The sequence below is a fragment of the Tursiops truncatus genome, chromosome 17, assembly GCF_011762595.2.
Source record: "Tursiops truncatus isolate mTurTru1 chromosome 17, mTurTru1.mat.Y, whole genome shotgun sequence".
NCBI classification, from domain to species: domain Eukaryota; kingdom Metazoa; phylum Chordata; class Mammalia; order Artiodactyla; family Delphinidae; genus Tursiops; species Tursiops truncatus.
This window is the reverse complement of record NC_047050.1, coordinates 54223185-54248258: the sequence shown is the minus strand read 5'-3', so window position 1 is coordinate 54248258 and position 25074 is coordinate 54223185. Positions and strand designations below refer to the sequence as shown.

The 25074-nt window shown below is 37.7% G+C and overlaps 1 protein-coding gene across 3 annotated transcripts in view; it reads left to right on the top strand.

Annotated features, from left to right (window-relative positions):
* Positions 1 to 6565: 6565 nt before the first annotated feature.
* The window catches only part of CSMD3 (CUB and Sushi multiple domains 3), a 1081491-nt gene continuing 1062982 nt past the window's right edge, over positions 6566 to 25074 (top strand). For all 3 annotated transcript variants that reach the window (XM_033843074.1, XM_019931944.2, XM_019931943.2), the window contains exon 1: positions 6566 to 6743. In XM_033843074.1, coding sequence (XP_033698965.1) covers positions 6566 to 6743 — 178 coding nt within the window. The remainder of the gene's footprint in view (positions 6744 to 25074) is intronic.

The following is a 25074-nucleotide window of genomic DNA, read 5'->3' as shown; positions in this document are numbered from 1 at the left end:
CTACTGTTACCTGAGAATATATTCTATCCCTTCTATTACATTGTAAGCTCCTTGAAAATAATGTGTGAATCTTGTTTTTGTTTCCTTGTAGTAGGAGCTCAAAATGATTTCTTAAATAAATGAATGAACACAGAGATGAAAATGATACTTGCTACACAAAGAGTAAAGATGAAATCGATCCCTGTCCAGATGGGACAGATATTTGTACTTACAATCCAAATTGGATTATGTGTAGCCAAACCAAAATCAGCTGCATTGATTTTCCTTCCTTCTGTGGCCAAAATGATCCTTCTAAGTTAAGGTCACAGTTATCTTTCTCTGAAGAAAGAATGCCTATGTTGTTTGGCTTCCTGTACTCTTATTCTGGGAAATATTTAAACATTTGTTAATTTTAGATAAATTTGAAAAATCAATGAAATAACAGAGTTGTTGGTGATCATTTGGGAAGTTTAAACACTGGGTCAAATTATGCAGTAATGAATATTCATACTTTTAATATGGTTCAGACACTAGCACATGTAACCACATATATGGATTATGGACTTCCAATTTGTGAAACCTCCAACAGTTCTACTATTAATGGTTCCTCTAATTCAAGTTTATAAATATTTAGGAAAAATAACCTCACAATTATATTTATAAAAAGTTAATAAATTCTGCTTTATCACCAGCAAAACCACTTCACTATCTCGTGAAAGGACATTTCAAGCACAGGTGACGTACTTGTCTTTTACCTCTGGGCTGTGTTTTGCTTGGTTGGGGCTTCTAGGATTATGATCAAATATAATTTAAAGCTTGCACCTTTCCAGAATTAACTTTGTTTTAGAATTGTTTACTTCTAAGTTTAGATTTCTCAGCAAAATTTCATAAAACTGACTTTTAAGTAGATAAGTGAAACAAAATATAAAGAAGGTCTCATACATGCTACCTAATCCACAATAGACTAGCAAAATGCAAAATAAAATGTATTAGTGGTTTTACTGAACTCTGAATATTTGAACATATGCGTTTACATCAAGAAATTATAATCAATTTTGAAGATTAGCCAATAATATATAGATGATCAAAAAGTCAAACGTTTTAGGAGATAATAATGAGTTTATTGGCAGATAACTTCAGGGCGTGAAATCAAATATGCATTGCATTTTGATAGTAATGATGATAGATTTGGTATCTTTTGAAATCCAGCCATTTGATTTATATTCTCTAAATATTTATGCATTCTCAAGTGCATTTGAGGTTGATACCACATAACTATATTAGGGTTAAAGAAATGATGGTAAAAAGATCTGCTACACTGGGAACTCAGATTTATTCAGAGCTTGTCAGCAAAACAACTTTATTACTTATGAAAAGAAGAGACCTGGATTATCCTGATTGTTCAGCAAAGACACCTTTTGCTTAACTTTTTATTTCTATTCCTTTACAAAGAGACAAGTTAAGTGATATTAAGGCCCAGGGTTAGCAGGAGAGTGAAATTATCCTCAAGACAAACAGAACTGTCTTTAAAGATTCTCTCAATTCTTATCTTTTTTCTTTTAGGATCATTACTTACATGTTCCCCAACTATTTACCATGGTTCTTTTCCTTTAGGGAAATGTGCTCATATAGTTTCTATTAAACTATTTATATATTATATTTATATTGTCTATATTTAAGAAGGTATCAGTTTAAAAATTTGAATGTTAATGTACTAAACTTATACATGTGGCTCATGTCAAAAATAAGTTTTTTAGGAGTCAAAGTGTGATTTTTTTGTCTGGATACAGCAATAGATACTGCCTTCAGTTTTAAGGTTTTTCTGTTCTCTCATTGTTTAAAACACACTATTATTACCCTTATGTGACATAGAAATTCAGTCTCTGACTTTCTTAATGTGGTTAAAACTGGAAAAGACTGAAATGCCTGTTAAGCCTCACTATTAATAAAACTGAAAGAGGAGTCAGGACATAAGAGGAATGGATGCCTAGGAAGCACACTTAGCAACACTTCCAAGAGGCTCATCTCCACCTCTCAACAATGCTTCCTGATTAGCAGCAAGACAGATACTTTTATCCACCTGATAATTTATCTTCTTAAATATGATTGCTTAAAGAAAATTTACTTTATCATGAATATTAGATCTCTTTTTTTTCTCCTCAACCAAATAGGGACTATTGCAAGTCGAAATGTACAGACTTGAGTTAGAATTCTTGTATTATTCTAGATTCAACATTTAAATTCAAATGTTTTATTTCCCAGGAGTTGGAGAGGTCAGATATGATGGACTCAAGAATGGATACTTAAGTAGAAAAAAAGAGAAAAGTAGTTCTTTTTATCCTACTCTCCTGGCAACAAATTCTAAATGAAAACTGTGAACAAACAGTAAAATTCCTGCTTCATTATTTGTAAATCATTAACATTTTTACTTTATTTTTTTCCCCCACAGACCCGGAGGTTTAAATTTGAGCATTTTTATTAAGAAAGTGTATGTCTACAATCAGTGGACATTCAGCCCTAATAGGCAGGAACATTTCTATAACAAAATAAATACGGCATTTGAACAGTAATCCTCATGTAAACCTGTGTATCTGTGACATGAATTAAGAAAAAAACACTTATAAGTTCATGACTCTGTCAAAAGTACATGCAATTCTTTTCAAAGTTAAAGGTAACCTCTTCCCAAGTCTTTATGTTGTTTTTTTTTCTCAGTGTATTCATTCTGTTTTGATCATTTTCCTGTGATATTGCCCTTGTGATGCTAAAACAGAGTAAATATATATCGAGGACCTGGTTTAAAATGGAGCAATTTTTGAAAAGGTGCCTATTTTCTCCCTTTTAAGTGCCAACTAAGTCTCACTTTAAGATCAAACTTCATTGTATTCCATAGTATTTGGGAGGGGGCCACCGAAAGGGAATGGAAATCTGGTACTTCCAGTTTAAAGAACCTGTCCCTTTCTGATCTAAACTCTTTTTAAGAACTCTCCAGGGTACTTGTCATTGTGACAGGCTTGATGATCCTTACCAAGTCCCTATTTCCCTTGACCTGTATGTGAGATGATCAATAGGCTGCAAGAAGTTTAAAAAAAAAAAAGAACAAAAGAGGGGGGAATTTTAGTAACTGACAAGTATAAAAAGAAAAAAAAACGTTTTTTCTGTGTGTGTGTGTATATACATATATAAATAATTTCATTACCTATAAATATAAATTATATATATATTATATATAATTTGATTACCTTTAAATCATCTTATATCTTTGCTTTTCTATAGTTATACAGGTACATTTGTTATAAAGATCATATTTTTTGTTATTAGACTATTTTAAAACAAGCATCTTTGGGAGCTAGCATAGGAAAGAACAGTGGGCAAGCACATTGACTCAAAAATTGGACACCATAGATCCATATTTCCTCTTAAATATATTACCTCGGGCAAGGCAAGATAGTTAACTTCTTTATGTATCAATTTCTTCACCTATAAAATGAGGATAATTGTAATACTTGTCTCAGCAAGTTGTACAGAGACTGAATACGATATGCCTTGTGAATATAATACAATGTCAGGCATACAGGAAGCATTTAATGTTTGCTATTATGTTAGCTATTTTTTATTTTCTTTTTCTAACAGCCTTAAACAAATCTATGTACAACTGTGCTGCTTTCCTACAGATCAGCTGAGATAGATGATTTCTTCCACCCAAATTTAGACACTGTAGTTTTCCTTCCGGAGAAACTGAGGAATTTCTCATCCAGGATTTTGGCTGATAATATTATGTTTCTGGAATACCTCTGGGAATGCTCCCTTGAAGAGGAAGCTGTTTAGCATGAAAGACAAGAGTGTGATCCAGCACTGACTGTACTGGATTAAATGTTAGTGTTCCCGACGATGACGACCTTGGATAAACCATTTCATTTCCCCATGCCTTAACTTTTCACATCTCTAAAATATGATTTCCCATCCTATCTCAGGAGCTGGAAGATGCAGGTAAAAAATAGCTCGTGATTTATTATGAGCTGTAAAAACTAGAAACTATAGTATTGTTCAAAGTATTAGGTTCTACCAGATAAATCTTTTAACAACTTCCTATTGAAATTATAGGCAGGATTCATTTAGGGGAAGATAATTGGATTATAGGATTAGCATGTTTGACAATAAATTTCAGACACTGGTATCTTAGTAGTAGTCATGATGGTCCCATAGTCAAAGTTTATTTTTGCACAATAATTACTGTTAAAAGTATTCCTGACTTTTGAGAAATAAAGTTTTCGGGTGTAAATTCCTCCTGTCTGGATATATACCAATGTGTTCAAATAGATTACATACACCCAAGATTGTTTTCTTTTAATGAAAAGTGAAATCAGTTGAGGTGACTAAGCTCTACACATGTGGCGAGTAGGATTTTGTCAAGTGTCCTCATCAAGTCCAAGGACCTGTTTGCAGGTCCAACAAAGGCAACAGCAGCAGCAACACATCCTGACATCTTGACTGAAATCACTGCCAGCGCTGCCACCAAGGTGGCTGAGCAGGCTAATGACGTTTTCACCGTTGATCCTCCCAGTCTCCGTCTAGTCCCAAGCTTGTCGCCCCCTCCCTGGAATCTGCATATGCGGACAAGAAGAGAAAGCACTGGTGGGAAGGAACAGTATCCTGCACACCGCCCTTAATGTACCTCTCCGAGTTTAACAAGGTTGGTTATGCATTTACAGCTTTAGCCTCTTGCTAATGCTCCCTACCCAGAAAAGAAATTTCTCTTTCTCTTCTTTCTCTTCTCCCCTCGCCCCCCACAAACATACACACAGGCACACGCATATATACTTCACGGACACACTTGGGAAAACACCCACACATAGAAAATCATACTCCTCAACACTTCCATAAACACACACTCTTACCCTTCACTATAGTGCCCATGTATACACACACACACACACACACACACACACACACACACACACACACTCCGTGGGAGAATCACAGACTCACACAAAATGCCACGTACCCGGAGAGCTCAGAATCCTTCCTATGCTTGCAGATTGAACCCACACACCACGCACGCCTATTGACACTCGCAGTGTGCCCACTTCCCAGAGTAAAACTCCCTCCAGATGCAATAGGTTTGCTCTTGTGAGTTGGCAGCTCCACATCGAGCCCAGGGACAAAAGCTGGCCTGTGGTACACGGGACAGGGCCATCATTTGTGGGCAATGTGGAAAGCTGCAAACTCAAATTGGGCAGTCCTCTTAACCAAGCCCTATAGATAGATACTAATCCCCCTGATAGCCTTCGGCATGCAAATGGAGACAGAAGCTTTTGCAATCTATTGCGGAGCCATTGCTGCAGTCCTCCCCCTCCTGAGACGGTATCAGATTCCCGAAAAGGTCAGATCTCCAAAAAGGCGCCTAGTCTAAGGAACATATGGGTTATAAGACCTGGGCCAGAACCAACCAAAAAAAGATTAGAAAATTGACATACAAGAGCAAAACACGCTGGTCTCCGGACAAAGCTCCCCCACACCTTGGCATGAGGGAAATAGGGTACCTTTTAGATGTGAAAGAGAAGCGGGAGGCTTAGCAAGGGCCAGTAGATGGCGCAAGAACTCTTCCTCTGTACAATGTTAACCCTTGAGTGGTGTGTTGGCGCGGACAGGTCCAAACGTATAGATACATAGGTTTTCCGTTTTGAAAGAACCCTCCCATTTACATATTTGGGACCGATTCAGAATTAAAACAAGTGGGTCTGTTCCAGATAACTACCACAGATAAAGTAGTTTAACTGCAGCACACATCAGCTGAAAATGGGGTAGGGAGAACGAAAGGGCGAACTCTTTGAGGAGATGACTGACTCCCTCCCCACCTCTCACCTCCGCCCTGGTCAAGGATGAAATCGGTTTGCCTAAAGATCAAAAAACCCGGTTGTGGGTTTACATCTAGGCACTTGAATATGTAAATGCGTGTGTACAAATAAATTCTTCTCTGTGATCTCCCTTTTTCAATTAAATCACAGGATGATAAATGTGAGACGCCTGCCTGAAATATACTGCAACTACAGTAGTAACACATGTCCCATTATAACGACATGGCCATCGATGGAGCCCGATTCATTTATCATCACGGTTTCCCTAAAAGCAATACAGATTCTCCGATTAAAATATTCCTTTAGCATGCTTCTATATTCATAGGCTGCAATAGAGACCTCAGTAACATAATATTTCTTGGGCTGTTTTACAGGCAGAATTGATCTATTCGGGGGAAAAAAAAATCAAACCCCTTAATTTCAAATATTGTGGGGAGTTTGTCAAAGAGAGGAGCTGGCCTTTAAGAGGCTCACCAGTGGTTTCTGGTGGTTGCTATAACGAGCTAGAATCGAGGTAGATTTCGGTGGAGGGGTAAAAACGCACAAGAAAAGACAGAATCCAGAGTAGCAAAGACTTTGTGCCCCCGTTGGAGAGAGATGGTTGAGTCCTCGTCAAGGTTGCTGTGGTATCCCAGAAACACCATTCACTTCGAGCTGTGACCGCGCACCAATAACAGCAGCAACTCCGCTGCGCCGGGCTTAGGAGCAGGAATTAGGAGCTCGCGAATAATATGAAAGGGATCCGCAAAGGGGAGAGCCGAGCGAAGGAATCCAAACCCCGGGAGCCTGACACGAGAAAATGCGCTAAATGTGGCCGCCTAGACTTCATCCTGATGAAGAAAATGGGGACTCAAAGTGGATTTACGTTTTGGAACCTCGTCTTTTTATTGACGGTGTCTTGTGTGAAAGGTAGGTTTGCTTTCGGGGGTCCCCTCTGCTTTGGATGGAGGTGAGCTGACTTGTCGCCGGAGAGGGGTAGCTTCTTTGCAGTTTGCACAGATAAAAATAATCATGATAATACAGAAGAAGGAGTTGATTCACAGCTCTCTTTTCCCCCTCAGATAGGAAATGCATTTTGCTTGCCAGATTTGGCGTTCAATGCAGTGATTGAGCTTGTGCTCAATAAATATTCTTGCAGTATGCTCAAACGAATACGTGAGTTGGTTCGTATACCCTCTAACTAGTGGGTATCCAGGCAGAATTCCTCTGCAAGACTTTTCTTGGTGGTGAAGATTACCTTGATTTCTAGTCAAACCAGTGGTGTTTGATGCTTTGGCTGGAATATTTATATTAAAGAGTCTCGTGTAAATGCTTTTTAACCCTTTCAGGTAGGAAAGTTACCGACATGTTAGGAATGTGCTGATGTTAAATGCATTAGGGCACAAGGGTCTTTCACGCATCCCTCACACCAACATGAAGGTGTGCATGCATATGTGAATTATTTCTACGTGGGCTCTTTTGCATTGATAAATGATAGAGGAGCTTCCATAGGTTCTGTGGTAGAGGTTTCGCTTAAAATGGGGCTTTTAAACGGTCTGAGACGCCACGAAATGTTAACGAGCTACCTTTGGCGATGAATGAAGGTAGGAGGAAAGTCATTAGCTGACGACCAAAAAGAAAATCCCCAGCAAGTCTCAGCGTTCAGACAGGTAGAGTGAGTGTCACATGCACAACAGACAAGGGGAGGGAGTGGGTAGGATGTAAAATTTATTCCTAAGCAGGAGGGCAAGGGACAGTCAGGATCATTGGAAGGAGAGCTGTCCTCCGGGAGAAAATAGATCCCCAGCTCCGTTCTAAAACTTCTCCTGCACCCTGCTGCCCATTAATTGCTGCAAAAAATACTCAGGCGGTGTTTATGACTCATGCCGTCATGGCAGCTCACATAGACGCGAGGGATGTCGTTTTTAGTGAAGCTAGTTTCAAATCCCGGGTGTCTGTGTGTCGGGGGTGGGTGGTGGGAGGGAGGGGGGTTGTTTTGGCCCAGGCGCGCCACCGCTGTCAACACAAACTGGACGCTTCTTCCTTTGTAAAGGAGTGCCTCTCTGAACCGCAATCGGGCCGCGTCTCTATGAAACAGTTTATTGTACAGCTTGCAGCTGGCTGTCCCCCCACAGAAGGCAGTCCATTTGCATTCAGTGGAAATGATAATTCATGTTTTGGGTGGAGGGAGCTGGAAGGGTTACCTCTCCCTCTGTTAGGACCAAGGATGGGTGTCATGTCTCGAATTTTAATTTACATCCTTAAATGCCAAGAAGTTGTCCCTGATCTCTGTGGCAGCAACTGCCTTGTAATCCCAAACTGCTCCTCAAAGCTTGACACCCCGCCCCCAGCCAGCCTCAGCACAGCTCTAAGCCAGAACGCTTGTCCTCAGCGGCGTAACTACACTGCCTAGCGCACAAAATGCGTCTCGGGGTGCTTAGAAGGGGTTTTCGTCGCCGGCTCGACGTGTGAGGAGCCTTGCATTTATGCTTAGTTCGCCTGCCACTCGGAGTCGGTGGTTAATGGATGGCCCTGGGGCTGCCAGCTAGACGCGCGCTCCGCGTGACGGAGGCGCAAGGAGCCAGCGACAGTTCCTGGCAGGAAAAATGTTGAGGTGGCTCCTGCTAGAAGATGACCGGGGGTTAAGTGCGAGTTTTCATGTGATACCTGTTGAGTCAAAACACATTCGAGGGGCAGATAGGGAGAGGGAGTCTCCGAAGCTGGGCGAGCACGCCAGCCTGACAAACACTGAGCAGCGCTGCTCGCAATTACAGCCCGGCTGCCCGTACCTACCGTATAGTTTAGATAAGACGCGCCGATAGAAACGAACAGCGCGTTAGTTTGCTTTAAATGGCACTGTGAATGAGACCCCTCTCCTCTACTCACAGCTCCCGTAATTTGGACTGAGATAATCGGCCCACTGAATATATTCCAGTTTCGGGGACATTGGGAAGAAGGAGTATTTCACACTCTGCTTTGATCCCGTCCAAAATCATTTTTCTACGGACTATTAAAAAAATTTTAATGGTAATAAGATCCTTCACTGTCACTTATCTTCCACTTGAAGGACATCTCCTATATTTTACAACTTGGAACACTGTTCTCAAATTCTGAGACACAAACCTACAGAGGCTGTATGCTTTAGACTTGCTCCCGGTCGCCCAGTGGTGCCAATTTTTACAGTTGTTTCTTCTCCTTCTTCCCCTTCTCCTTATTTTATTGTAATTTTACCTCAGTCTCAAGGCTTTTCCGAAAACCAAGATTGCAGCAATGGCTTAAATGTTCTTTCCCCCAATGTCTACGGCTGCTTTTGTCTTCCACGCTGTTTTTCTTCTGGTCTTCCAGGCCCACGGGGAAGCTCCGGATGGGGAATCCTTCTAAGAGCTTTGCAGGCCCTAATCTAGGCTAGTGCTAGGGTTCAGGAAGTCCAAGTCGCAGGCGCGTGCTTTTCCAGGTGAACAGCTCCTGCCAAGAGAATTCCACTTTCTGTCCACACTTTTCATCCCTCCACTATCTCACCTCTGCCTGCAACAGCAATGACAAAGAGGCTCAGTGCGAGAAAACGCCTCAGAGTAGAAGACAAAGTGTCCTTCAGTAGTAGGCCTGAATCGCTCGAGTGGGGTTGAAGAGAGAGGCAACCCTTTCTGGGCATTCTCTCTCCTGGCGCCATCTGAAATAAAAGGCCATGGAGGGCACCAAATTGGGCTGTGGAGGGGGGGCGGGGGCACCTTGGACTTGATGCATGCCTATTTCAGGCTGAAACACACACACACACACACACACACACACACACACACACACACACGAAAGCAGAGGTTTCTGAAATGCAGTCTGCAGCTGCAGCGTGTCTGTTTTAGGTTTCAATCACATAGAAACTGTGAATCTCCAAGTTGTGCTTAAACGTCCCGCCCACGTAAACAGACACCCGCTGTGTGCTTCCCCACGCTCCTTCTAGGGAGTTCCTGGGGGAGCACACACATCTTGCAGGAAAGGTACAGAAAGCACTAACCTCGGTGGACAGCAGGTGAGAACTAGTGGGCCGCGTCCCCCACCGTGTACTAGAGTGTGATTTCAAGGCTTCTCTCTGGACCCCGGACTTCGAGAAGGATCCACGTTTCCGCGTGCTCTGGGACTCCAAGGAGGTATTACTCCCGCCACAGAGCTCTTCTGGAAGAGCGGAGCTCGCACCTTCTCCCGCAGTTAATTAGCACTGGAAAGGGTCGCAGTGTCCACGCAGGGGGAGAGCTGCCAGCAGCGCTCATTAGCACCTTTTGCCCGCCTCAGTGTGACCGCGCCGCAGGTTTCAGCCCCGCGCTTGTGCTAGGGGCTGATAACCCTCACTCCCCTGACCTCAGGGCGACAGTCTGCCCTGTCAGTAACGTTAGGAAAATTTCTGTCGTGTCTTGAGGGACCTTTTGAAAGGTGGGTGTGTTGGGTTAACGTCTTTACAAACCAGTAACAACAGCAAACAAAAAGCCACCCACTGCCAAGGCCACCATCAAAACCCTCCCTTGAGGTTAACAGGACTGAGTCAGCTGCTTAGAGGTAACCTCAGGTGTCCCTGTCCTGCTGCAGTATGGACAGGAATCCCTCCCTTCCATCTGTTTCCTCCGGGAATACTTTATTTGCTTCTAGAAGGCCAGACTACCTGAAATATTCATGGACCACCTGAGGTTGAAACTGGATGCCTGACTTGGCCTTTGCCGAGATTGTGAGGGTGTCCGAGATTGTGAGGGTGTGTGTGTGTGTGTGTGTGTGTGTGTGTGTGTGTGTGTGTGTGTGTGTGTCTGGGAGGAGGAGGTACACGCGGATCAACACGGAGGATCCTTCGGGAGGCCTGTGGGTGGGTGTCCGAGGCGGAAACGGACGGCGGGTAGCAAACAGTATATTTCTGTTCCCGGAACTGTCGGTGGTGCTGCAACCACTGCTGTCGCGCGATCCGGTGCAGGCGCCGAGAAAGCTCCCTTTCCCCATGCTGACCTCAGCGCTGCCCTCACTGAAACAACAGGCTCTCCGGGAGTTCGAAAAACTCACTGGGGAATGAGTCATGGAGACTGATGCTCCTCTACCATGCCCTTCATCCCCAGCCCTCCTCTGCCGCTGGGAGGAAAGCAAGCAGGGGTCAGTCCAAATATTGGAGCGCCGCAAGGGCTTCGTTGGACCCTAGGGGAAAGGGCAGAAGAAATGAAAGAGTACAGGGTCATCCCGGGTGCCAAGTGGTCCTCTCCCAGACCTGCTGGAGAGGCCAGCTGAGGGCTGAAAGAGGGACAGGCACGGGGACGGTAGCGCAATGCAGAAAGAACAAGAAGCAGGACGACCAAAGAAAGAAAGATAGACTCAGGCAGCAGGCGGATTCCCTTCTCCTTGAACACGGCGCCTTTGGGGAGGCTTTGCACCACCGAGTTGGTAAGCCAACCCAATTTACTGCCCTCAAAAGGCTTCAATAGCTCTGAGCTGAACTTCCACTGCACAGTTACCCTGTTGAAATCGTTTGGAAATGTCACTGTGCAGCATCAAATTTCCCGAATCTTTTGGTGTTGAGGGGTTTGGGAAGGATGTGAGGGCTGCATCAAGTCCATGTAGGAAGAGTGAGTGTGTGAGCAGAAATAATTAAGGAGTAGGTTTCAGGTTTTGAAAACCTGATGCCAGAGCCTTTGAGATCCTTCAAGGAGAAAAGGGGTAGAATTACTCCATAGATTAAGTACTCCAGGGGCATAGATTTAGTTGCGGTAGTTATTACTGTTCACGATGTTAATTAGCATTACTATTTACGCTCTAGCTGAATAGATTTGGGGTACACATGCCTTTTCCCTGAACACACAGTTTGGTGTCTATGGAAACAGTGAAATATTAAAATAAAGCAGTAGCAAATGGCATCCGTACAGGGCTCTAAATATAGTAAAACTTTATCAAAAGTGAGATCTGATAAAACAAAAATTAAGAAAGGTAGCAATTAATAATGCCCTTGTATGCATATAGGAAAAAAAACCCTCTAATGCTAAAATACTTGTCTAATCTCAAATACAAAAAAGCAAAAGCAACTAAACTTAAGTTCCCTAAGGCTGCAAATATACTTCTCCTTGTGTTCCAAAAGTTTTACTTTCTTCTACTTAATATCAGGGTTTCCAGAAAGGGCTTCAGGATATTAAATACTTGCAATGTTTTGTCCAGTTTGAGAAATAACTTTGAAGCACCAAGCAACATGTCTGGTGAGGAACCTGTTACTTCAGGTAACATGACTATTTGACAAAATATGCCACTTTGAATTCCAGTGTTGGAGAAATTAAAAGTAAAATGTCTGCTAACAAAAAGATTAGGGGAAAATGCCTGAGATGCCAATAAAACTTAAGGCCATTTTATTTTATCTATATATACATTAAAACATAGCTTCTCTTTCTCTTTTTTTCCAGTCCCCTTACTCATAATCCAAAGGGGTGTGTAGTTTATAGATACAGTGACAGTTCTAATTTGGATTTTGGATGAGGTCTGGTAAGGATGATAGAACAGATACTGTCATTACCAATTCATCTTTTCTTTCTCAAAGTGAGCAGGTGGGGTGATTCATGGTACTTTCCAGGGAGATCAATCTCCATGTCTACAGGAATTTCTCTGAATTAGACCCCTCGTAAGGCTCTCATTCTCATCTGGAATATCACTTTTACAGGAATGTCACTGAGAAAATTCAATTTGTTGAATACCTTCCAGTATTCATGGTCTCAGGGCTGGTGATCATCTTTCTTTTTCTCAAGCCTCCAATCTTGCAGCTATCAAACGCATTTCATGCCATCACACCTTTTGCTATGCTATTGCTTGGTGCTAGTTGAGGATTCTTAAGGATTAATACTTTTTATATAATCACAGCCTGTCGCCCTGCAACCCACTTTGAAATCTCTAAAAAGTCAAAATTTATAAGATTAGCATATGCATCATATACCTTGTACCTGATTCACAAGTATATCTGTGGTAATCAGGTGCCTTTAGATATCACAATATCATTCTATTTGTTCATAAATGTTTGCACTGCAGTGATTTCAAAGTGTTCCTAAACAAGCAGCATCAGCATCCTTTGGAAACTTGTTAGAAATGTGAATTCTCAGGTCCCTACCCCAGGCCTATTGACACAGATACCCTGGTAGTTGGCAATGACATAGGTGTTTTTAACAAGTCATCCAGGTAATTCTGATGTGATCTAAAATTTGAGAAGCACTACAGTAAAGTAGAAAGAGCAAGGGCTCTGGAGCCACCAAGACCTGAAGTAAAATAATGATTCTGCCAGCAACTATCTTTGTACTAGCAACTCAATTTTCCTAAGCTTCAGTTTCATTATCTATTAAAAAGGAAACTAGAATTTCAGTACAACTATCTTTGTACTAGCAACTCAATTTTCCTAAGCTTCAGTTTCATTATCTATCAAAAAGGAAACTAGAATTTCAGTAGGAAGATTATATATGTAACATATATAGTGCCTGACACTAGTAGCTATCATCAGTATTATTAAAATACACTTCCATGCACAAAGCTAGTATGAACTCCCACACATTTCATCCCTAACACTACCAGTCCTAACTTGTCCACAGCAGTAAATTAAAAATGTAGCATCTTCTCACTATTATTTCACTTTGGCTAAGTTCCTAGGCTATTATACATTAGAGAAACACTCTTGAAATTTCTTCTTATCACCTTTACACAGTTACTTTGGGTGCTGGCTCTATGAATCAGGAGCAGACCCATAGCTTAAATATGTTACTCCTACTCCTGGGCTAATTTTATCCATTGCATACCAATATTGATTTATTTTAATATTGATCGATTAATGTACTTACATGAATTTGTTAATTCATCTTGTCACAAATCCATGGTATTTCCAGGGCTGGAAGAATTCTTACATACCAGCTAGTTCACTGCTCATATTTTATACAGTAAAATGCACATGCCTAGAAAGGATAAGAGATTTTTTTACTAGGTTACAAAGATAATTAGCTCCAGAACTGAGACTAGATCATTGGGTCTTCAAGTTCCTGTTCAACTCTCTTTCTACTGTACCTTATCAATTTTACTACAGAGTTTTCTCAGATGGCATCAATGAAGATAATCACAAAAGTTAATATCTGAGTACCATATACCAATTAGTACTATGTAAAAATATTAGTGACTATATGTTTTGTGGTAAATTTTAATGTTAACTACCCATTTGGTAAAAGACAAAAAAACAAACAATTGTGGAATGAAAATATTTTCTAAGACTATTATAATATGCACATCAAATAAATAACTAATCATATATTCAATAAAGTCTATTTTTGACATTACAAACCTATAAAAATAAAATCAGTGTACTGAGTTTTTTAATCTCTCATAAAGAACTTAGAGGGCTATTACTTAATCAAATTCTTATTTATTTATTCTCATAATCTGGGCACAGTTTATTTAAAGGCTTTTAAATCTAGAAAATCTGTTCCTATTTTATTCATGTTTTTAATATATTCACATTATATTGAGATTTATGCATTCTCTCTCATCTGTATTTACATTTGCACATTTCTCTCACATGATCTATATAAATGATGGTATCATGCAAAACTCCCATAGAAGTAATAATATATTTTATAAATATTAATAGTGTAAGAACAATCAATAATGTGAAGGGGTTATCTTCAATTTTAGTGACATGTGAAGTATTTCTAAAGTCTCTTCAAGATATGGGAGTAAAATTTCCAAAATAATGAATGTTGCGAAATTTGAAGTGTCTAAATGTTCAGAAAGGGATTGAAATACATAAAAAGTAATGAGTGATTCTCTTAAAAGCTGAGTTTGTAACATTCAAAATTATAAAGTCCTTCTTCCTTCCTTTGCTTTATGTTAGCAAGTTTTAAAGGAATATTTATGATTACATAATTTAAAGTAATGGCAAGGGTTTTTTTTAACTATGACAACTTAAAAAATAGGGTTGCATACCATTTTGAAAGGAAATTTATAAAGGGAAATAGACTCATAGAAGAGGGTTTATTCAACTTTAACTGAAAAAAACAACAACTATGCTATAGTTTTCCCTTATACAAGTTCATCAGGTTGACTCCAGAATACTCAGAGGTGCTTCATATATAGATAGGATATAAGACATTATTATGTTTGGGGAAATGGTACCAAAGTAGGCATGTGTATTTACTGCATAAAATATGAGCAGCAGGAAGCTCTGTGCTAAGCCCTTTATATAGAGTGTGTCATCCACATCTCAAAAGTGGTTCTCTCTCTCATTTTCCTGTTTTGAATCCTAACAAGCATCTTGTGAGATAGCTGTTATCTCCTATGTACAGATTATCATCTCCATTTATAAATCATCCACATTTCCTGGGGTCAGAGAGGTGCAATGACTTTCCAGGATCGTTGGTTAGCTAGTGGTTGAATGAAATCTGAAATGATAATAGATTTTTAAGTTCATAGGCTCATTAAAAGTTAAAACTAAAAATGACGGGGTTTCCCTGGTGGCGCAGTGGTTGAGAGTTCACCTGCCGATGCAGGGGACACGGGTTCCTGCCCCGGTCCGGGAAGATCCCACATGCCACGGAGCGGCTAGGCCCGTGAGCCATGGCCACTGAGCCTGCGCGTCTGGAGCCTGTGCTCCGCAACGGGAGAGGTCACAACAGTGAGAGGCCCGTGTACCGCAAAAAAAAACAAAAAACAAAAAACAAAACAAAACAAAAACTAAAAATGACCAAGTTACTAATTAAACCTCTTCACTTTTAAGAGAAAAACTGAAATCTTGAGAATTTAAAAGAAAGCCTAAAATTAATATCCATGTTATATATATATATATATATCACATATTATATATAAATACATCATGTTTTATATATATATATATCACAGTTACAGTAATACATAACTTCTCAGTTTTGTAATTTTCAACATCTTTTACTTAACTTGCCTAACTTTATTCTCTAAATTATTCTGTAAGATGGATGTGAAAGCTATTTTCCAGTTTTATAAGCAACAGTAAGTGAAGTAAATGAACAATAATACAAAGTTAAATATGTCAATATAAGATATAAAACTATTTAGTGCATTAAGGACAAAAAAGAAAAATACAAATCAAAACATATAACCCTTAAATTCTAACCCAGTGCTCCTGAGTAAAATTTAAAAATTTATGAAAGTAAATGACTTATGGACTTCACATATAAAATAATATGTGGGCATAAAACTATTTACCAGTTGTGTCATAAGCTATGGCAAATAAATTTATTCCATTTGGTACCTACTCTTCCATTCAGTTCTATAGAGTTTTAACGATGGGAAAACTCTTATGACTTATTTGTCTAGTGTCTAACAGGGAATGTGCATTAGATTTATTTGTGCGTTCAAGGCAAAGTGCTTTAGAAAAAAACATTCATACCCAAGCTTCAACCACTTGCTCTACTTCTTCCCATAACTGCATCCTAGTTAAAAGCACAGGTATAGGTGTACATTTTCACATACAGAGGAGAAAGTTCAGAGAAGTGAAGAGACTTGCCAAACAAGGGAGTGTGAAATAGTCTTTCAATTCTCTGTCCAGTACATGTTTCTTTTTTACTGGGTACTGCCTTATGAGCTTTTTAATTTAGTCCTAACTGGTTTATGGGAGTAAAGCACCTTGAGAGGAGAGACTACTGTGCCTGTGCCCAAATCCTGACCAGGCTCAAAACAATACTTCCTGAAGCGATTGTGTCAAGAGACACAGATACATGAGGGTAATAATATTGGTAAATGAGAAACTTAACAAGCAATCTAAAAATTAACTAAAAGTTAAATGGGTGCATTGAAATATACATCATTGTCTAAAAAAGAAAAAATACACATATTAAATTATACTTAAGCACTCAAAATTAGCATCACATTTTCCTTTGAAGGTGATAAAATGTATTTTCATATGCAACAAAAGCACTGTTGTACCTAAGTCCTTTCTGAACTTTAGACTGTCTCAATATAAATACGTACTTACCTTTTTTCTACTTACATTATTAAAATTTTGTTTGTGGGTATATTTTTAGAGATGTCATTTTAACCTATATTTTAAATGTTAAATCTTGGATATCCTAACAATGCCCTCAGATGTATTATTCATCGAATATACGTATTACATTGGACACTGTTATGGGACACCGTTATTTTGAATAGTTTTGCATCTTACAACAGTTAGGTATAGATTTCTCCAAAGTTGCCAAAATTTAGGGATAAGTTACAACCGCAATCTGTCTCCAAGTCTATTTACTACAATTATACATTCCAGAATTTTATTTAATGTTGAAAATTGACTGTTAGCCCACTTCTCCATTTTAAAATTGATCCAATTGTAATAATTCACTTTAGTCTATTGAAATTTTAAATCATAAACTGACTTGATGTTTTGTTTGCATGATTTTGGTGAAGGGAAGGGGAAACAGATTGATAATTAAAATGCGTTTTTCTCGAGCTTGTTCACGTTCCCATTAGCCTCTTTATTCATTCACAGCTACTTAATAAAATTATCAGCTGTGTTTCACTGTTTGATATTATTGTAATTTTTCAAATATCTATTTTTTGTGTGTTTGTTCACACTCTGCGTGTTGTTTGATTTGAAAGAAATAAGAAGAAAAAATGGGTTTTTTTTAAACATCTTTATTGGAGTATAATTGCTTTACAGTGGTGTGTTAGTTTCTGCTTTATAACAAAGTGAATCAGCTATCTTGTGTCTCCCTCTCACCCTCCCTATCCCACCGCTCTAGGTGGTCACAAAGTACCGAGCTGATCTCCCTGTGCTATGTGGCTGCTCCCCACTAGCTATCTATTTTACGTTTGGTAGTGTATATATGTCCATGTCACTCTCTCGCTTTGTCACAGCTTACCCTTCCTCCTCCCCATGTCCTCAAGTCCATTCTCTAGTAGGTCTACGTCTTTATTCCCGTCTTGCCCCTAGGTTCTTCATGACCATTTTTTTTTTTTTTTAGATTCCATATATATACAAAATTGAGTTATTTGTAGTGAGGTGGATGGACCTAGAGTCTGTCATACAGAGTGAAGTAAGTTAGAAAGAGAAAAACAAATACCATATGCTAACACATATATATGAAATCTAAGAAGAAAAAATGTTTTTAATTTCATTTTCTCTTAGAATACCATATAATGGTACCTGGGGTTTATCAACTGAATCAATGAAAAATATAATTTTAAGCTGATTTTATTATGAGTATTTTAATATAGAGAAGTGAAAATTGGTCTATTTCATTGTTATTCTATTAAAGCACAATAAGATACTGTTAAAAGACTTTAACATCAGATAATTTGTAATTTTTAGGAATGGTTTTGTTTCAATGTTTAAACTATATTTTTATATACAGATATGACTTTTCTGATTCTGTTAGTGGAGGTGTAATTTGAATTTCTCCCAAATGTTGGTAATGAATTTATGCCAATCTATCTGTATGTTCTAATATTGAGCTCTGTGTTGCTAAAAGCTGCATTTACGAGACAACAGATCAAAGTTAGGAGAACACGCAGAATAAACACAAATGAATCTCCTGGAGATGAAACACAGTACCTTGAATTTATTGGCTCTGTGCTCTAACTGACTGAACTATGTAAACTAGACAAAATATTTACTCAGTGTTCACATATATGGAGAAACACTAAGTTAAGGTTTCTTGGCTGATGTCTAAATCAAAACAGCTGAACTGATTCAAATGTTTTGTGCTAACAAATTTGCATCCAGGCTGCTAATTTGTGTGCCAACTTCTGGCTTAATAGTGTATAAGATGTTAGAGATGATAAACCCTCTTAAATGAAGTTTGCAATAGAAATGCTGACAGGCCCCTGATTACCTGCACTGAATTCATGTTCAATGTTCTTTTCATGGCTTAAAAAGAAAAAATTTCATCCCTGAATTCTACTAGTACTTGAGCGCTCTTTTACCTGTTAAACCTTTTTAAAGGAGGTCAAACAGAAAGTTTTAAAATCATTTCTAGCAAAGTGCTAGGAAATCTTTAATATCTGTGTTAGTCTGTCAGTGTTCATTAATATATTAATAGATTAAAATCAGAAATGACATTTTGAACTTAATTTTTAAATATTACCAATGTGTAAGTCCTTAGGAATCAGCCATTTTTCAATATTTTGAAGCTTACTACTTTTTACCTGTCATTGCATAGATTATTGCAATCTACCTATCTTAGAAAGAGTACATTCTAATTATGCCATTCTTTCAAAAGTAAAATTCTCAAAGGCCTCAAGAGAAATTGCAAGATGTTAGACATATTAAGTTACATCTTGTGCTAGTTCATGTAAATATTTGTTTCTATCATTTTCTTTTTGTTAAGTCAAGTTTGGTTTATTACACCTTTTATTAGGACAGTATTATTTTTAATTGAATATTATTATATTGATACAATTTAAGTTAGAAGTTGTGAAAGATACAGTCGTCAGTAGGTTTTATTTCCACAGAAAGAACCAGTGGCTTATGTATCAGTTCTGAGACTCAACCACACATTCCTTCAGCCATCAACCATTTATTGAGGGCCAGTGTTTGTCATGCCCTTGCCTAGTCTTTGACAATATAGAGATGAAAATCTAGTCACTACCCTAAAAGAAGAGAGTTTTCATTTTGAAGGAGGGTTTCTGTGAACATAATACCAAAGAAAATTGTGAAATTGTTTAGTTCTTCGATGTGATTCTTTTATCATGAAATATCAATATCGTTTATTACATCTTTACTTACATATTCTATATATTAAATCTTTATCCTCTCACAGGTAAGTATTAATATCCTACAGACATTGTTTGAAACTTTCCAGTGAAAGTCATCATTTTGTGATTTAATCTAATGTAATTTTCTCTTGTAATTTTCAATTAAAATGTTTATTGACTCCCATCTGTTCAGCGAACTGATATTAACTAGTTTAGCCAGTATTAATGAAGATCTCACATGTATTTCTATAACAGTGTTTGTACAGTTATATAATAGTTTGTAATCAGCAAATTGTGCTTCTTACCCATTCTTTTTTACATGTTTGTTTCTGCCTCAGAACTCCTCATTGGCTTCTAAACCTTTTAAATTTAAATTTAAATCTCTACCCCTTCATTTAGTGATTCACATGAAATAAACCTTGAACTAACTTATCAAGGTCAACACATGCAAAGGGTAAAATAAATAACTAAATATAACTGCTTCTGTCATAGTTTTTTTATTTCTAATTTTTTCATCTTTATTGGAGACTTATGTATGTTGGGAAAACAGTGTTTCAGTAAGTAGATTATGTTTTGTTGTTCTTTGTTTTGTTTTAATCTGTGATTTAAAGAGCAACAGAAGGATCGATGAATGATTATACTGAAATCCTGGCATTTGATGAAATGCTGGCATTGGATCAATGCCAATTTTGCTACACAGGAGTTAAGTAGAATGATCTATCTTTACAAGGTTAAGACCTTCACCAAATTTTATCCTGTATTTTACATTTTCTTTATTCCCCTCACGTTGATTACTTTGATGTTTCACATTATTTTAATGTTTGCACCAACATGCTACTTCATGATTGCCATCTCCCTATCCCTTTCCACATTCTATGAAACTCACTTCTTTGTGATCTAATGATTTAATGTGTAAGAAACCAGATTTGATATTTATTAATACAAAAAATATTAACGAGTTTTTCTAAGCTCTAAAATCTCAACTATTAATGTAAGATAAAACCAAACATGTCCATTGTCTATGTAAATTGCTATCTTGTCCTCTCTGATGACTTTAGCAAAAAAAAAAAAAAAAAAAAGTAAATTTAGAAGCTTGAGATGAAAGAGCTTTGGGTAACATGAATTGTTTTACTCAACTTGGTACAACTAAAGGAAGGAATTTCTATGTACACCACAGTAAATTACCAACACTCTCCACAATACACTCTCCGTTTAGCTCCATTTATTGAAATCCCAAACTAATAAATGGGAGATAATTTGCAGGATCTGCTGACTTGGCTCCATCAACATCTCAAACCCCACCTCTAAGATCCTTCCCTTCTTTATCTTAACAAAGAAGGATATGGTCCCTTTACATTTCTCAAAACTATATTATACAAACAAACAAATAAAGCTTCACTGCCTTTCCATTCATTTGGTTTTTCCTTCTCAGGTTCCAATTCTGTTTCTTTCAAACTATTATTGACAATTCACATTCTGTATACAGTCTTGTAAAGTAGACTTTGCGTAAAATGCAGTGGAGAGGCTCTCAAGCTGGCTTGTTTATTGTTAGTACACAAGAGAATCTCAGAGAAGCCATCTGTAAGATGTACAGCTAGACTTCATGAAAACCATGAAAATGGATACAATTAGATTGGCTCAGGGTTTGGAACAAGTGATCTTTGCCTATGCAGCAAGTTCTGAGAAGGGTGTTTTGATCAAAGAAACAACACTGTTACATACACTTCAAGTATTTCTTAAACCCCAAATGCAGTCAATAAAATTTTGTTGACAGCGAATAAACACAAGTAAAATAAGAAGTATATGCATTTTTATGAATTGTATATTTAAGCACAAATATTCACAACTTATGAATTCTGCCTCCTATGTTGTTATTTCAATTTTTATGATAGTTATTTTTCTCTAAAGTACATGTAAAAACACTTCCCTCAGTTAGATATGTTATTATTTTTTCTGATTCTTCATTTCTTTTCTCATCTTCAGCACACAAAAAAGAAACGTTTTCATTGTCCACTGCTATGGACCGTGAGTGTCTCTCATGCAAGCACCTCAACCTTGAGTGATAGATAGACTTAGCTCCTTTTTAAATCTGAAATTAAATCTTTTTAATTAAATCTTTTTAAATCTAAATTATGCTAATTTAAATATTTGCCATTTCATAAGTTTTGGGAGCATGGCATCTGTGTTAATCTTACTATTCTGAAAGTTTCCCATCAGACGTAGAACAGAGCAGATGCACAGCAAAGCTTAATTGACTATGCAACTACAGATTTTAAATACTTAAACTTCTTTTACACAGCAGATGAGAACAATTTGCACTATTAAGAATAGTACAATGGAAGATTTTTCCATCATAGGAGACTTTAGAACCAGTGTGCTTTTAAAAATAATTTGTATAGAATGCTGTCAATTTCTGTTGAGGTATAACATTAAATGGAATAATTTTAAAATAGGCTCTAATAGAAATATAATCAGGGCTTCCTTGGTGGCGCAGTGGTTGAGAGTCCGCCTGCCGATGCAGGGGACATGGGTTCGTGCCCCGGTCTGGGGAAATCCCACATGCCGCAGAGCGGCTAGGCCTGTGAGCCATGGCCGCTGATCCTGCGTGTCCAGAGCCTGTGCTCTGCAACGGGAGAGGCCACAACAGTGAGAGGCCCACGTACCGCAAAAAAAAAAAAAAAAAATCATTTTAGATTTTGTTCATCTTACAAAAGAAATGACATCAGTTAAAAGGGGGTTACATACCTTTCAAACCAATATTTCAAATTGTATTTTTAAGTTGCTGATCTTGCTATGTAATGCTATATAATTCAGTAGAATTAGAACTTAATTTGTAAATCTAAAGCCAGCCAAAGATCCATTTTGTAATTAAACCAAAATTTGATAGTAATTGAATAAATATAACATCAAGGTAGATACGGATGATTTATACAGAAGTGGTTAATTTATCATGTCTTGTAATTTATATAATCCAATAGGTTTTGCTATTTCTTCCCTTCCATTTGTGATTTCTCTGGTCCCCAAGTGTGTGATGATGTGCATATGTGAGAAATAAACTGGCTAGGCATGTAGGCTTTACTTCAGATTCCCTGAATTTGCAAGATAATTAATACCTCTATGTTTTTATTTTTTACCTGTAAAGTTATCTCCTAGGTTGGGGTGAGGATTAAATACGATAATTTGTGTCAGGCAAAAATGTTTGGTAAGACAGTACATCAATGTGAGGAAAGAAGGTCAGATGGGTAAGGAGATGCTATTATGAAATACTTTTATAGTGTAGTTTTAAGTAGAATCAGGTGAAAAAATACAAATAGGAAAGCACTGATTTCTATTAGAAAGACTGATTCCCCTCCTAGCACATGCTTTTAATTATGGAGGTTAACATATGGTCTTTCATCATTAACTGGTTTCACCTTGAGCTTGAGTGTTTCAATTTATAAAATAGCAAGAAAGTCCAGATGAACCACAGATTAACAGTTTCAAGTAAAGGGTTTATGTTATTTTATAAAAAGGAAACTGCCTACGGGTTCCTGTTCTTGGAAAAATTCCATTAATTTAGCTTTCTCAAGTTCTTGACTCTCTAAATCTACCCAGTTCAACTATTAGTAGTTCCATCTAGTGAAAACAAAGCAAAATTGCAGACACAAGATTCCCTGAGAAATAAAACCATCTCATCTATGAATACTGTGATAATATTTTAATGCCTGAATTTATGCTAGTATAAGGATCAATATGGCTAACTGTTGTGTTTCTTTAGCTGGTCTGGCTAATGAAAATTGTAGAGATTGACAATAATTTGTGCCAAATGATGTCTCCTCTCATATATAATAGCAATAATAACACCAAATACATGGTTTACTTCTATAAGCTTATTTAATCATAATAGCAAAATTGTGATGTATGTATTATCTTGCCATTTTATAAATAAGGAAGCTGGAGCACAGAGATTAAATAAGTTACCTGGGTCCACAGCTAGTAAATGGTAGAAACAGGATTTCAGCCCATATATTCTAGCTTCTAAAGTCCATAGTCTTAACTATTACCGCTAAGAAAATTTTGCAGTTGTTACAATTTTAAGAAGATTTTTCCATTCTAAGACTGGCATAATACACTGAAAGGATCTTACTCTGAAGCTTCTGGTACCATATATGTGTTGCCAATGAACGATTAGTTCAACAACTCCATGTCATCTGTCATATTAAATTAATATGGTTAATTTGGAAATATGGGGCTAGTATTTCTTTTGGTCTAGAATGCTATAAAGTCTATAAGCACAAGGAATGAAAGATTAGCTTTAGGCTTTATGTATTTCAGAAGCATTGAGTCCTAATTCTGACAAAAGCTAGCTTAGCTGATTCAGTCTCACAAACTAAACGCTTACTGAAGTATACAGCTTTACAAGAATCTCATCATAACCCGTAATTAATAATTGTAATGATATATATTTTTATTCATTGAGTTCAAGAAATATATTTTCTTTACTAATAAGGGTGTTTCAGTTTTAAAGAAGAAGGAGCAGTTATTTGATCTAGGTCACAGGTCAGAAAAGAATGAGCAACACAGAGGATTTGGTGGTTTCACCGAAATCATAACTTAACAGTTTCCTAACTGTAAATTTAACTTGGCATCTGTGTCTCTGGTGGTTGAGGATTTAGTAGGATATCAATTAACTTCAAGTACGTGGAGAGGCAGCCAGAGAGCATGATCCCATGCTTGACCATCAGCAATCTCTCATAAACTAAAATGATCTTTCCTGATGTAATTTCTTATAATGAAATGGCTATACATATCACTGCCCTTCTGTGAGAGGTTATTTGACAAATGACTTACTTTCTCCTTCACAGCATTTTATCTTTATACTTTATACGTTCAAAATGTTTCTTTCCATAAAAAGTTCTAAGCTACATAGGATAGTAGGTACAAATCTGATGCTGTCTGGGATCAGCTATGTAAACATCAGCAGATCACTTAACCTCTATTACTTAGACTTTCTGGACCTCATTTGCTTTCTCTATAAAATAAAGAAGTTGAACTAGATTATTATGTATGTATAGTGATTGGATATATTCTACAAACTGACCTAACTGACTGAACTAAACCATATGCTCTCCACAGATTAAGACTTTTAGGGGGAAGTGTTTTCCATATGGAAAGTTAAGTTAAAAGGATAGTGATGATAACAAAGATAGGATGATCAGAAGAAGCAGCTGGTTACTGGGAAAAGGGAGAACTTGATTTTTAGAGCTTGGGTTTGAGATGCTGGTAAGACATTTTTTGTTGACATCCAATAAACATTAGAAAAAGTATGTTTAGACTTTGAGAAAAATACAGTAATTAGTACCATCTACCAAATATGTTATATGCTTCAAAGCTCTTTAAACATATTAGTTCTTTTAATCCTCACAGCAACCCTGCATTTGGGAGGCTTCTGTATAACCACTATTTTTTAATATACCTGAATAGTAGAGAACGTAAAGAGAGAAAAAAAAAAAAGGTGGGGGGAGGTAAAATTTCAATGATAGAACCTTGAGATCATTCTTTTTTAAAAGTAGAAAGTAAGTGATGA